The sequence below is a fragment of the Typopeltis vanoorti genome, chromosome 22 (assembly GCF_054136105.1).
Source record: "Typopeltis vanoorti isolate ZY-2024b chromosome 22, IOZ_Tvanoo_1.0, whole genome shotgun sequence".
In the NCBI taxonomy this organism is placed as follows: domain Eukaryota; kingdom Metazoa; phylum Arthropoda; class Arachnida; order Uropygi; family Thelyphonidae; genus Typopeltis; species Typopeltis vanoorti.
Genome location: NC_143570.1, coordinates 66,571,976 through 66,587,125, shown reverse-complemented (window position 1 = coordinate 66,587,125; position 15,150 = coordinate 66,571,976). Strand labels below are relative to the sequence as shown.

General features: G+C 39.1%; 1 protein-coding gene across 1 annotated transcript in view; it reads right to left on the bottom strand.

The window, feature by feature from the left end:
* The window catches only part of LOC150094469 (propionyl-CoA carboxylase alpha chain, mitochondrial-like), a 559,741-nt gene that overhangs the window by 72,837 nt on the left and 471,754 nt on the right, over positions 1–15,150 (bottom strand). Inside the window, exon 19 of the mRNA XM_090412316.1 lies at positions 10,313–10,415. Coding sequence (XP_090268442.1) covers positions 10,313–10,415 — 103 coding nt within the window. The remainder of the gene's footprint in view (positions 1–10,312; positions 10,416–15,150) is intronic.

Below are 15,150 nucleotides of genomic sequence, written 5' to 3'. Positions count from 1 at the left end.
TAAAATTAACTACTTGATAGAATGATTTGCAATTTCACATGGATGCTTATGATAGATGTGCCAACTTAGCAAAAAAAAAACTTGCCAATAGTTGTCATCTATGGTCGAGACCAAGAATTTTTCAAACCACCCTTGTATGTGTGTGTGTATACTCCAGTTGATGACCTTCACATGAAGGTCGAAACGTTGAGAAATTAAAATTATGATTTCTAACACAGTTGTAGAGTCCATAATTTGTCTAAAATGAACGCTAAAAGAAAAGGAATGGTTTCGTATTTTGATGTCCAGATATGGAGCACAGAGCCTATGTATGCTCTATGCCCACTGGCTGTGGAAAATGTGTTATTTAAATTGAACCATAGGCATGAGTACAGGTAATGTTGCATACGCTGGCTCTGCCTCTTACTGACAGATGTCAGCATTGTGTGCTTTTTATCTTCTTGCAGATGTCATCATGTAGCTATTTCAATTCTTCTTCATGCATTTGATCTCCTTCAATTGTAACTCCCAGTGTTTTCAGGTTTTTTGACCTTGTAATTTCTGGTATGCTTAGCTCCCTTCCCACGTTCCTACTGTTTTGAATTTGAATTTCGATTTTGCAATGTTTACCTGAAGGCAGACAGATGCATTACTGAAGGAATCTACTATCTGTAGTGCTTCTCTAATTGACTTTTCACCCTCTAGGGCATGGGTGACATAATCTGCATAGGCTAACAATTTTGTTTTGCTCATGCTTTGGATGCTTTTTTTTTTTTTTTCATTAATTGCCCATATTAGAGGTTCTGAGGAGGCCTCTATCAATGGCTCTGTTTTTTTTACAAACAGAGCCACTGATAGAGGGCCTCCTAGTCTAATGGAACATTCAATACTGAATTGATTTTTTTTTTGTTTACTATTACTCAGCTTTTTTGCATTAATGTGGAAGGAAGACAGTCACCTTTTGAAAAGCAGCCCAAAGATTTCTTTTATCACTTCCTCAATATATTTATTATTATTGTTATTATCCTAAGACCCACCCATGGGGTTTTTTATTTTATTTTTATTTTTTTTTATTTCGTATCCAAACACAAGTAGTACAGTAGTAAGTAAGTGGTACAACATGATTTACAACAAATTAGGATACATTACAATGAGATCAGCTTAGATTTGGTAGGTGAATTATATAGGGATAATAATTAAATATGAAAAAAAGGAAACTATACATAACTTATATACAATAAACATGGTCAGATGTTCCTCCAGTATCTTGCACAATCAACTGCTCTTTCTGTGCAGGATATAAGGTCTTCTTTTGCACAAGGCGATGGAAGAAAGGGACAAGAAAGAAGGTGTTCCATGGACTGGGTTGTCCCACACTCACAATTGTCTGGGCCAGTGAGGTAGCCCCATTTGATGAGGTTTTGTTTGCAGCGTCCTGTCGTCCGGAGTCTGTTTAGGCTTTTCCAAGTATTCCAGCCCAAGTATTCCAGTCCAGTCCACATGGAAGATGTTCAGCAGTTGGAATACCAGTATTATTTTCAAGATATAGTGCAAGCCATTGTTGAAGCCTTGTCTCTGGGAGGTTATAGGAGGTCCTTTTGTCATGCACACAGCTCATTATACCATGCCATCAACAAACTCAACAGTCTCAAACACTTTAACCACAACATCTGACACACAGATAGACCTATAATTTGGATTGAATATCTGATTTATAGTTTTTATTCCTATATAATTGGTTATTTTATATTGCATGTCTTTCTCTCTTTCGTAAGATAAGTGGTAAGCTAGATATCTGAATGTATTAGCCTGTTCTATACTATCATCGTTGATGCAAATTTTGCTTCTAATTGGATCTCAGCCTTTAAATGCCATGACTTTGGTTTTGGAACTGGAGATTTCCATATTGTATATTTTTGTTATTTCGTTTAATAAAAAGGCTGCTCGCTGTAATGAATCTTCATTATCTTGATCATCAGTGAATAAAATTGTATCAATGTTGGTGAAGTCATTTATGTGAATGCCAAAATGTGATCTGTTGGGTTGTAAGGTTAAATTTTTCCTTAGGATTTTTGTCAATTTTTCTGATGTGCTCCAGATATATGGAAAGATGATAGATCTTTCCATATATCTGGATAGTATTCTCTGCTCTGAAGGGAGGTAGGGGGGATATTTTGGGGGAATTGTAGGCCATTGGCTAAGAAAGTTTGAGAATATGGTCAATTTCAGTAGTCAGGGAACTGCTACCAGAACTGATTAATTTTGTATTGTTATATAGGTTTTTATAAACCCATATTGTTGGGAGTTGGGGATGTGACTGCTGGTGGATGTGTCTGTATGTATAGGTTTACTGTAAATGGAAAATGTCAGCAATCCATCAGGCTGGAGTGTAATCAGAGGGTCCAGGAATTGGAGACTGTTGTTGTGTTCCTTTTCTAAGTTAAAATGGATCCTGGGATGTTGGTTGTTTAGATGTGCTAAGAAACTGTGGAGCATATCCAGGCCATGTGGTCAAATGGAGATCATATCATCTACGTAGCATAGCAAGATAGTGAATTTATGTGGGACAGAGTTTAAGGCTTTTTCTTCAAAGGTTTCCATGAAGAGGTTTGGGTGAAGAAAGTGGACAACTCATGACTGCCTCCTCTATCTGTTTATAGAAATTTCCTTACCTAGCCTGAGTTCAAGGTATACTGAAACAGGGCTGACATATCAGGAGGAAATATGGGTTGGATGAGGTCTAAGGTATCTCTGAGTGGGACATTAGTGAATTCTTGAGAGACCTTAGGCAGCGTGTGATGGGGGAACATGAAAATGTAGGGTTCTGGATCGGTATCATCAATCCAGATTGTAAATGAAATGTCATACCACTTAGTTGAAGTGACCATATAGTCCTGACGTGGACAATGAATACACATGTAAAAGTATCAACGTGGAAGGAATTTTCCTGGAATTATAAGATGAGTAACTATCATAAACTTAGTAACCAGTTTTGGAGCAGTGGAATGGATGAAAGAATTTGAGTGAAGAGATGTCAGCAATACATGGCAGACTTAACTAAAATCTTTCTCAGTAATTGTAAACTGTATATCTCAAACGAAGAAAAAGGGATTTGGAGTTAAATGAATGACTAGAAAAATTAGACAGGAATTACAGATAAAAAAGAGATTAGGAAAGACTTTCCTTTATTAGGAAAGAACAGTTGCATAAGGATATAAGACTCAAGCTAGGAAAGTGATTAGTATAGGAAGGAAAGAAAATTGAGAATATGCGAGGACACTAGTGCCTTAATCAATGCGAATTCTACGAAGTTTTTTTGCTTGTAGCCAGAAGGATGGGAAAATGACTATGGATGGTATACTGATGAGAAAATGACTATATCTCTGCTTGCTAGGTCTGTACAACTGGAAATTCAGTTAAAGGTGGTAATTTGTATAACTGATGATTTAGAGTAGAAAGCAGGCACACATTCATATTTTTGAATGTGTACCCCCAATGCAACGAACCACTCTGAACTTTTTAATTTCCTCTCCTTAAAAACTTATTTTCTCCAATCCCACTTTCCCAACATGAAATTATCCTCCTAGGAGATTTTAATGTCCACAACACCAGCTGGCTTTCCTCCTCCAGTTGTACAGACCTCGCAAGCAGAGATGCTGAAACATTTGCCATCACTAACGACCTTACACAACTTGGTCAGATACCAACCAGGATACTAGATAACCGAACGACTCCCAGCCAACCAATGACTCCTGCATATACGCAGAGAAAGTAGTGAGCCCCCTGGGTAATTTTGACCACAATCTAGTACTCATCTCCTCCCCCATGCAACGATGCTTACACAGACACTCCCATACAAGAGTAGCTTGGCGTTATAACAGTGCCAAGTGGGACAGCCTCTGCAACTTCTATGCCACGTTTCCATGGTTGGACTGCTGCTTCCGGCCTTCAAACTCAAACATATGCACTGAACTTATTACCAAAGTAATCCTCACTGGCATGGAAATATATCCACACACTACTCTGAACTGCCATTCCCTAACCTCATCCTCCTTTGGAGCTTATACTGAAGCCCGAAATAGATGCAAAAAAAAATCAATACTTACAAAACAGAGTTCAAAATAGCAAAAAAACAGGAAACTAGCAGCCTGTCCAAATGGCAGCTGAGCCTTTTGGTCTCTTGCCAAAGCAATTGGCCGTATCTTCTGCCCAACACTATTGCCACCCTTATTATACCCAGATGACTATATTGCATTATCACCGACAGAAAAAGCCAATCTTTTGGCTTCATACTTTGCTTTCAATGCATGCATAACTGATGATGATAAATGTTCCCTAACCATTCCAGACACCCAACATACAATGCCCCTATATCCTTTTGCCAGGATGAGATCAGAAAAATACTGTCCAAATTAGACACAATGAAGTCTCCTAGTCCTGATGGCATTCCCCCAATTGTCCTGAAGGTTTGCACACCAGAACTGACTCCTATCTTATGTCGCCTATATATACTCTCTTACTCCACTAGAATCTATCCCACAAACTGGAAATTGGCCTATATTCAACCCATTCCCAAGAAAGGTGACAAGTCACTGCTGTCCAACTACTGTCCCTTCTCCCTTACTTCACTCCTGTCTAAAGTAATGGAACAAATCACCAATCCCAACTCCTACACTACCTTGAAGACACCCACCTAATAAACAACTGCCAGTATGGATTCCACCGTTGCCGATCAACAGGAGATCTGCTCACATATGTCACCCACCTCTGCACAATTGCCATGGAGAAGTTTGGCAGATCTCAAGTGGTTGCACTTGATATCTCCAAAGCCTTTGACTGGGTCTGGCACAAAGGCTTACTAAGTAAACTACCATCATTTGGTCTGACCCAGAATTTTTGTAGTTGGATTGCCAGCTTTCTGTCTGGATGCACAGTGTGTGTGTGTGATGGTGGATGGTTCCCTATCCTATCACCATTCAATTAATGCGGGGGTTCCACAGGGTTCTGTCCTCTCACTAACCCTCTTTCTGCTATATATCAACGACATACTTCAGTTGACCTTCAACCCAATACACAGTTTTGCAGATAACAGCACATTACACTCCTCACTTTCATTTGATAAACCTTACCCTACACAACTAGCCTCAACCTACAGAATATCAGCCGCCACCACCACCCTCAATTCCAATCTCCAAGCCATCCTACAATGGGGGTTTGGATCTTCTTCTTCTTCTGCAGCTTCTCCCACTTAAGTGGGGTCACTGTTTGTTATGAGTCTCCTCCACACCTTCCTGTCTTGGGCTGTCACCACATCCAAGTTCTTCATCTTCAAGTCCTCTTCTACCAGCTCCCTCCATCTCTTCTTTGGCCGCCCACTACAATGGGGGTTTGGATAACCTCATCAATTTCAATACGATTAAAACCTAGTTCTGTCCTATTTCCCATAAAAAAGAACCATTTTTTTCCAGTATCTTTTTTTGAAGATACCTAGATTTCTAGATAGTTTGAGATCTCTCTTCTTGGAATTACCCTTACTTCAAACCTCTCGTGGCATAAACACATCACAACTATTGCATCCTCAGCTTCAAAAAAAACTAGGATTTCTCTTTCGCTCAAGACATTACTTCATCCTTGAACAGCTGCTAACATATACAAATCACAAATCCACCCAGCTATTGAGTACTGCGCCCACATAAGGGGGTGGGGAACCTAAAAGCTCCCTCAAAATGCTAGACTCAATACAGAGGTGAGCAATTAGACTTATTAATGACTCATGTCTTACCAACTCTCTCCTTCCCATTTTCGCACAGACGTTTGGTTTCTGCAATATGTATATTCTACAAACATTTCCATGGGAAATGCTCATCTGAAATAACATCAATAATTCCTCTACTCAGTACTAAGCTTGTTGGAACACATGCAGCTGCTGCTCAACATCCCTTCACAGTACACCTAGAAACAAACAGAATAAGTTTCTTCTCCCTCCTCCTTCATTCCTCTTCACAAGATATCATCTAGATGATTTCATGTGAAGAGAAATTATTGGAAAGCTTTAAGAAGGCTGGAGAATTACAGATATTATCAGAGAATTTGGAATCCCACATAGTGTTGTTGTATCCGGACACTTTGGGCAGCATTTCAAACCAATGGAATATGTTCCAGATGTTTGCTAAGATGCCATCCTTGCTATACCATTGGGCAAGAAGACAGATTTTGGTTATAACAGAAAAACATAACTGACACGGGTCAATTATGTTTTGTCGGCTTGCAAGTCAGCTAGATTCAAACACATATTCAAAGATATCTCGACAAACTGTGGCAAGATATCTGCAACAAGTAGGCCTATATGTCTTAAGGCTGTAGTCTGCTTCCCTTTATTCAGAGCTCATCAAAATCACATTTTCAGTGGTATAGTATCCATTACAGTTGGACAAGACATCGATGGGCTAATGTACTCTTCAGAGAAGACAGTCATTTTAGTCTTTCCTCCAATTCTAGACAATACTTGATTTGGTGAGAAGTGGTACTACTTACCATCTCAAGGATGTTCTTGGAAGGGATAGATACGATGGTGTGGGTGAGGTGTGGAGAGGCATTATGCTTATGGGTGCACTGAGCTCCAAGTGCTCAAAAAAAGGGACCGACATGGCAACAAAGTTCTTCATCATCACGTTCGATTGAAAATTCTATGGTGCTGCAGATGAAGAATTCAATTTTATGGATGACAATGCCACATCACATTGTACATGAGCAGTGGACATATTTCTGGAGACTAAGGATATTAACCCAGTGATCAGTACCTCCCCAGATCTCAATCCTATAGAAACGTGTTTGCAACTCAATAGAGAGATGCACTGCTGCTCGAAATTCATGTCCAGTTAAGTGATCCCTCAAGAATTACTTAGTGCTAATCATGGAACAATCTTGTGAGAGCTGCACTGCAGTTTCAGGTGGACATATTCCATACTGAAATGTGTCTGTGCATAGTTCACTAATTTTTGCCAAAAACATATTGCAATTTAATTTGTATAAAATTTATATTATAATTTTTGACAGAATACAGCATGGTAGACTGTTGAATAAATTGGAGAATATGAGTTTGGATTATAAAATATTAGCATGAATAAGAGGATGGCTGACTGACAGATATCAAAAAGTGGTATTTGTGGGATGTGAATCTGCAAGATTTAAGGTAACCAGTAGTGTACCATCACAAGGATCAGTGCTTAGTCCACTGTTATTCCATCTGAAGATTAACGATATTGGGAAGGATTTGAAAGGCAACATACAGCTATTTGCTGATGATGCAAAGATAGGTAGGATAATCAGGAATGCTGTTGATATGCAGTCTTGAAGAATGATTTGAATAGGCTGGAATTGTAGGCATGGGAAAATAAATATCTGTTCAATGTCAGTAAATGTAAAGTCATGCACTTTGGAGTTATTAGATATCTAATGTCATATTATCTCGGTGGGATTATGCTCCAAGAAACTGATCAGGCTAGGGATCTTGGAGTGTTAGTAGATAGGAAGTTGAAGTTCAAGGGCCATGTAGCAAAGATTGCAAATAGAAGTCAAAAGATAATTACAATGCTGAAACAAACTTTCACATGTAAAGATAAGGATGTAATTTTGCCTCTTTACAAGGGCCTTGATAAGGCCTCACTTAGACTACTGTGTTGTCTCCTGGTTTCCACTGCGATTCTGATACAGTGGAAAGAATGCAAAGAAGAGTGTCAAAAATTATACGATTGTGGAATAATGATTATGAAGACAGATTGAGAATTTGTAGGCTGCAGACACTAGCACACAGGAGAAAGAGGGAGTGATATGATTGAGACTTACAAACTCCTGAAACGGTCATACAGGATTTCAGGTGATGGAATTTTTCATTTTATGGAAGGTTGGAAAAGGATAAGAGGGCATCCTTGTAAGCTGAGGATGAATGCCGCTAAGAAGGGAATGAGGGCTAGATTTTTCTCTCATAGAGTGGTGTGTGATTGCAATTGGATGTTGCATGTGTATGCAGCATTAATGAATTCAAGAATAAGTATGATAGGTGCATATAGTATATGGCCTCCTTTGATGAGTCCTGACTCCATGGAGGTCTCCTTAATAATAATAATAATTTATTAGTGTCTGTTCTGTTAGCCTAGTGGCTTTGCACTTTGCAACCATATGCCTAAGGAAGGAGTGTCCTAGGTTCGATTCCCGTCGGTGACGTGAGGAGCTTAAGGATCTTTCTCAGCCATAGCCAAGTTAGCCGGTCTTGGGCGTGGACAGCAGGGATTTTTCCACCAGTTTATTTGGGGGTTTTCATCCTGCAAGCAGGCAAACTGGCCCCATGAACATTCAGGATACAATCATAGGATATAGTAAGGCAAGGAAGGCAACAGGAAACCACCTTGCTCATAGTCATTTCCCTAGTATGGTAGCATATAGTTATCCCTACCAGCCGTATGGCTGAGGGAATAGAATAGAATAGAATTTATTAGTATGCTGACAATAAATTTATGTCTGGCTGTAATCATGAACATTTTTTCATATACAGGTGGAAATGTAATTCGTCTTTAGCTTTTGGACACCAGTGTAGTTGAGTTGAGAAATTTAATCATCACTTTATTAGGAAGTGCAATCTTGGTAAAGCAGGCTTCATTCCTAAGGGATTGGAGTGGGGGGGGGGGAGAGGTTGAAGCATCGGAAGCGAATAAAGCAAGTGTATTCTGAATACACCAGATGTAAGGCAGGGGCACTGGATGGAATTGCACCACATTTTACAAAAACGTGCTGTGGAATCTACAGTGCCATTAACCTGGGTCTTGAAATGAACGTCTTGGGACAGGATAAGTTCCAAGGATATGGTAGAATGGAGGTATCAAACTATAGGTCAGTTTTTATTTCTTCCATAGTTGTTAAGATTTTGGAGAAATTGATAAGAATTCATATCCAGAATTGGGCAGATGGGGGCATTATTATTTATACAGGCCAGCAAGGATTTGTTAAGGGGCACTCTTGTTTTTGTAATCTGGTTACCTTTTACATTAGAATAGCAAGAGCAGTGAATAAGGTTAAGGCATACACAGTCTTTTCTTTTTTTTTTAAGATCTTGCAAAGCCATTTTACCAAGTGTTACATGAAAAGTTCATTTTTAAGTTGCAAATATGGTTTTTGATATCATGTTAGTAGAATGGATAATGGTAACTGCTTTCTGATAGACTTGGATATGAAGGAGGGAGTATCAGGGAGTTGGATGTTACAAGTGGAGTTCCACAGGGTTTGGTACTGGGACCATTACTGTTCAATCTTATGTCAATCATATTGTCACTGAGTGACATGAAGATATTCAGCTATTTGTAGATAATGTGAAGTTTTCCATTCACCATTTTCCATGCCAATCGCCATTACTAATTACTTAATCAGTAATAGTTCAGATACTTTGGCTTTTCAAGTGGATTTGAATAAGTTGGAAAGGAGAGAAAATGAAAGGAGTATTAGTTTAATGTAATTAAATGCAAGATTTGAAATATGGGATCAACAGATGGGAAGCTTTATACACAACTGGTAGAGTTATACCGGAAGAAGTGAAGGAAGAGGGGGATGCTGCAGTGATTGTAGATTGAAATTTGAAGTTCAGAGTCCTTTCTTTCATAGTTACATCGTGATCAGCATTCGTTATAATATTTATGGAGACAACCGCAATGTTAGAGTAATAACTTCGATTTAACATAACCAAAATAATTACCAAATGCTGATCAACCATCCTAAACTAAACAATAATCGTTGCCTAAAAATCCTAAGAATAATGATGGCACACATTTACCTTGCATAACTTTTGTTTTCCAGCCAACCCCCACTTTAAGCAATAATTCATCTCTCATTTTATATACTGCCCTTTCATGATGGGTCTTGTGACTTCACGGAGGTCAGAAAAAAGGGGAAAAAAATAAGGCATAATAAAATAAGCAAATAATAATAAGGCATTTATTCTTGAGAACTGTTCCTTTAGTTGCTGCCTAAGAGCTTGCTAGAGATCAGTTTTTAATAAGCATTTCATTTCCAATATTTAATATTATTTTATTTAATCACCAATGTTTAAGAATTATTACTAATTCTAAAACATTGGTGTGATTAAGTGATATGAAGATATTCAGCTATTTGTAGATGATGTGAAGCTTGGGAGAGTTATCAGTAATGGTGCAGATACTTTGGCTTTTCAAGTGGATTTGAATAAGTCGGAAAGGAGAGAAAAACATGTTAAACACATGTACATGAATACATGTGTGTGTGCATGTAATGTCTAACATACATTAAGCATAATTCTTAAGTCACTTACCTGAAACTTGGACTGATATGTTTTTACTAGTAACTCTAGTCGGTCATCCTTGATATCAACAACTAAATTCCAGTCACACTTGACTGTTTTCTCTAGCATAGGTCTGAAAAACAAAAATAATACTACTAGAATATTTTCTATAGAATACTTGATTCATAGCATTAACTGAGAATCAACCATTATACAATTTTGTATCATTTCCCTCTGCCAGTGGATACAGTGGATATTCCTTGGGGATGGGGGAGGGGGGGCAACATGAAAAAATCATCAAATTTGTATAAAAAGTTTTCTTTATTAAAATAAAAAAAATCATTCTATTTATGCATCAGTTCAATCCTTCCTTTCTGAGATGCAAATGCTATATAAGTTTAGAAGATACAGACATGACTGACCTCGGTTTGGTAAAATTGTGGATAAAGTATTTTCATCACCACTGCTGATAGGCATAAAAATAAATGTTAGTTACTATTATTATTATTTTTTTTAATTTTTAAGTACACAATTATCTAACAGGAAACCACAAGGAATAACTAACTACACTGCACTTCACAGCTCTGGTAACCTATAATAAATTTATATTACTCCTTTACCCAAGTGTAAGCAAACAAAGTTTGCACCTGAAGCATCTTCAGGACTGAGGCAACTCGTAGTAAAGGTGGACCAAGATCTCATCACTCCTTGTCTCAGTATCTCCCATAATGCAAAGCACATCTCCTTGCAGACATGTATAATGCTATGCACTAAGGGAAGGGCCACTACCCAGTGGCAGTGGCAGCTAGACTGAGAAGTGGTGATACTATGGCAGAAGCAATGGAGAGGTCATATTTACCAATACGAGTTGCCAAAAAAAAAAAAAGGTGAACCATCTTATTATTAAATTACTCTGGATTTAGAGAAAGATGTTGAAAGTTTATTTTTCACTTGGTTAGACTATAATAAATTTAGTTTAATCCTTTATCTCAGTTTAATCTTTCTCTAAATCCAGAGTAATTTAATAATACGGTGAGACACCTTTTGGCAACTCGTATAGGTAAATATGACTTCTCCATTGCTTCCACCTTAGTATCACCACCTCTGGGTCTGGCTCCAACTGACGAGACCTCAATAAAGGTCGAAACCAGTCTGGGTAGTGGCCCTTCCCTTAATGCATAGCATTACACATGTTCGCAAGGAGATGTGCTTTGCATTATGGGAGATACTGAGACAAGGAGTGATGAGAGCTTGGTCCACCTTTACTACAAGTTGTCTCAGTCCTGAAGATACTTCAGATGCAAACTTTGTTTGCTTACACTTGGGTAAAGGATTAAACTAAATTTATTATAGTCTAACCAAGTGGAAAATTAAACTTCCAACTACTGGTAACCTACGTGTGCTGTTGAGAGATGACGTCTTTAATTTGCATTCATATTTCAGTCAGCATGCATGTGAGTATCCTGAATAACCTCTATTCACATTTGGCCAATAAAAATGATGTCAATCCCATCACAGCATGCTCTTATGAAATCACATTGCTCTCACTTCATATATGACTAGTCATTGCATGCTTTGACATCAATACTCACCTTATTGGATTTACCACACTGTCAATGTCTTCATATTTGTAATAGTTAATGAATATTTATTTCAAATAAATAACTGATACATAGAATAAATAAATTTCAAAGCCATAACTGCTCTAAATTATTTCTTCATGAATTTCCTGGTGGTACAGCACATACCAAGAACATCCTGAATATATTATGCCCATGCCTTCTACCTTTGGCATGCATGGAAGTAGGCCGGATGGTCTCCCTTGCAGTTGCCACATTTAGGTTTCTTTCAAAACCAAGTTGTACTGCCATGCTCTGAGTAGTGACCCTTCCCATAGGAATAGGGATACTAAGGCAAGTGATGTGATGTCATTAGCCTCTATATACAAGTTTCCCAGTCGTGAAGTTACTTCAAACTTTGTTTGCTTATGCTTGGATAAAGGATTAAACCAAGAATATAATTCAGTGACATCTTTAATTTATAGTATAACCAAGCAGAAAAACTTTCAATAATCAGAATGTAGTTTTTTATCAAAGATTTTCAAAAACCATTACATTCAAGAAATTTAATAGCACTTTATTTAGGGCAAATATTGCAATCTAAAACTAACAGTTCATCAGTGAACAATAAGCAATTAAAAATATATATATATGTAAAGGAGCAACAATGGAATTTTTCCCTTTCAACAGATATTGTTGAAAGGGAGTCATGTGCTAAAAGAACACCATATGACATTATATATATATAAAAATAAATAAATAAATAAATAAATAAAATTGGCTTGCTATTATGGGGGGGGGGGGGTGGGGGGGGGGGGGGGTGGGGGGGGGGGGGGGTGGGGGGGGGGGGGGGTGGGGGGGGGGGGGGGTGGGGGGGGGGGGGGGTGGGGGGGGGGGGGGGTGGGGGGGGGGGGGGGTGGGGGGGGGGGGGGGTGGGGGGGGGGGGGGGTGGGGGGGGGGGGGGGTGGGGGGGGGGGGGGGTGGGGGGGGGGGGGGGTGGGGGGGGGGGGGGGTGGGGGGGGGGGGGGGTGGGGGGGGGGGGGGGTGGGGGGGGGGGGGGGTGGGGGGGGGGGGGGGTGGGGGGGGGGGGGGGTGGGGGGGGGGGGGGGTGGGGGGGGGGGGGGGTGGGGGGGGGGGGGGGTGGGGGGGGGGGGGGGTGGGGGGGGGGGGGGGTGGGGGGGGGGGGGGGTGGGGGGGGGGGGGGGTGGGGGGGGGGGGGGGTGGGGGGGGGGGGGGGTGGGGGGGGGGGGGGGTGGGGGGGGGGGGGGGTGGGGGGGGGGGGGGGTGGGGGGGTCTATTGTAAAGTATAGGAAAGTTGATATGTCATAGTTGTGTGTTAGTGCAGTAAAAGGTCTAGTTAAGCTACTTAAGTTTGAATAGTTAAATAGTGCAAATTAATCTTATTTGTCCATGTCAAATGAATTTATGTGTTGAATTGTTATGGCGGCATGATCATAATACTAGTCATATGTTAGTGCAGTAAATGGTTTAGTTAATCTACTTAAGTTTGAATAGTTAAATAGTGTGAATTAATCTTATTTGTCCACGTCAAGTGAATTTATGTATTGAATTGTTTTGGCGGCATGATCGTAATACCCATTATAGGATCATAGCCTAATTACTGGTAATAAGCTAATGTTAGTTTGTAAGTATTTAGTTTAGCATTAAATTGAGTAATCACAAAAATTGAATTGTACCATGTTAAGGAATTTAATAAACCTTTGTTCAATGATAGAGTTGTCTGAAATTGCTGTCCAATGCACCACTTGAAAAATATGAACCTAATCACGCGGGAAATTAATGTTAAGAAACGAGATAAAGTGTCACGACTGCAACATTGTTTCACTTTCAGACATATTTGAGTTCTTTCTCCTTGTTTTTGTATATAATATCTTAAACTAAATATTCCAAAGGGCGCAGTATAAATACAAATATTAGGGGTACTAAGGGGAGAAATAATTTAAGTATTAGTAAAATTTTTGGTGATATCTCGAGCATAGATAATAGTGGAACATAGATAAGAGGAAATTACTAGATAGAATAAAAATCATAAATTGGGACACAACACTTCTACATAAAGAACATCGACACTTCATCAACCAAAATTAAAAATATCCCTATTTAAACAGAAGGCAATTTAGTCAACTTTAATAAAACTGCCCTATTAATTTCTTAATCAATCTTTTTAGCAATAGAATAAATTCCAACCTGGAATCGCTGCCTTCTTTTCTTGCATATCCTACAGTCAGGGTATTTTGACAAATAATTTTTACTATAAAAAGAGGATACATATATAACTTCCAAAGTAAGAGAGACAAAATTATTTCACAGAGTGAGTTTATTTTCCCAAAAATCGAACTGGACTGAGTGAAAAATTGATTGAATGAACGCAATATCCTGATGGAAATAGAAAGGAAGGATTCGGTGTTGTTTGCAAGGACAAGAAAGGAGGGAATGAAAGTAGAGAAATTATGTCCACATAAGATAGATATGAAAGAAGGAAATAATAGCAATGGCTTGAGGCAGTGTGGTATGAGGTGGAGGTTGACAGGAAGAGATATTTAGTTGGATGTTGCTATAGGTCAGGGCATGTGGAGGGAGACGATGAAGAATTATATAAGCAACATGGGTTAGTGAACAAGGGAAGGGTGATTATTATGGATGATTTCGATTATGATGGTATAGATTGAAATGAAGAGAAAGCTTTGAGAATAAGGAAAATGAATTTATCAAGTTAATGGAAGACAAGTATCTTCGACAGTATGCAAAAAGGACATGCGAGGATCGAGAAGTTTAGATCTGATCATTTCGTCAGAGGATGCAATTGTGAATGGGTTTCACATTTCCTTCCAGTTGGTGAGAGTGATCATGAAGTGATCACCTGGGTTGTGGCTAGCAATATAAAGACTTCTGTGAGAAAAGGATATATGCAGAAGTACAAAAATCTGGTGATTATGATAAGCTGAAAAAACAGCTTGGAGCTATAGCATGGAACGAGAAGTTGAGTGGAAAGGAAATATATGCTTGCAAATAGAAAAAGAACTTCTTAACAACATCAATGATTGAATGTATTCTGAAGGTCAAAAAGCTGAATAGAGCAAGTGTAAAATGGATAAATGAGGGTATTAAGCATGAAAAGTAGAAGAAGGCACAATATAGGCAGCACAAGATGAATAATGGTAATAATCATTTGCCGAGTGACCAGCGTATCTGCTCTCCAGCCTAAAAGCCTGCAGGTTGGAATCCAAGCATGGGCATGGATGTTGTGAGTGTGAAAATACTACTGGTGGTGGTGGGCAGTAGATGGTG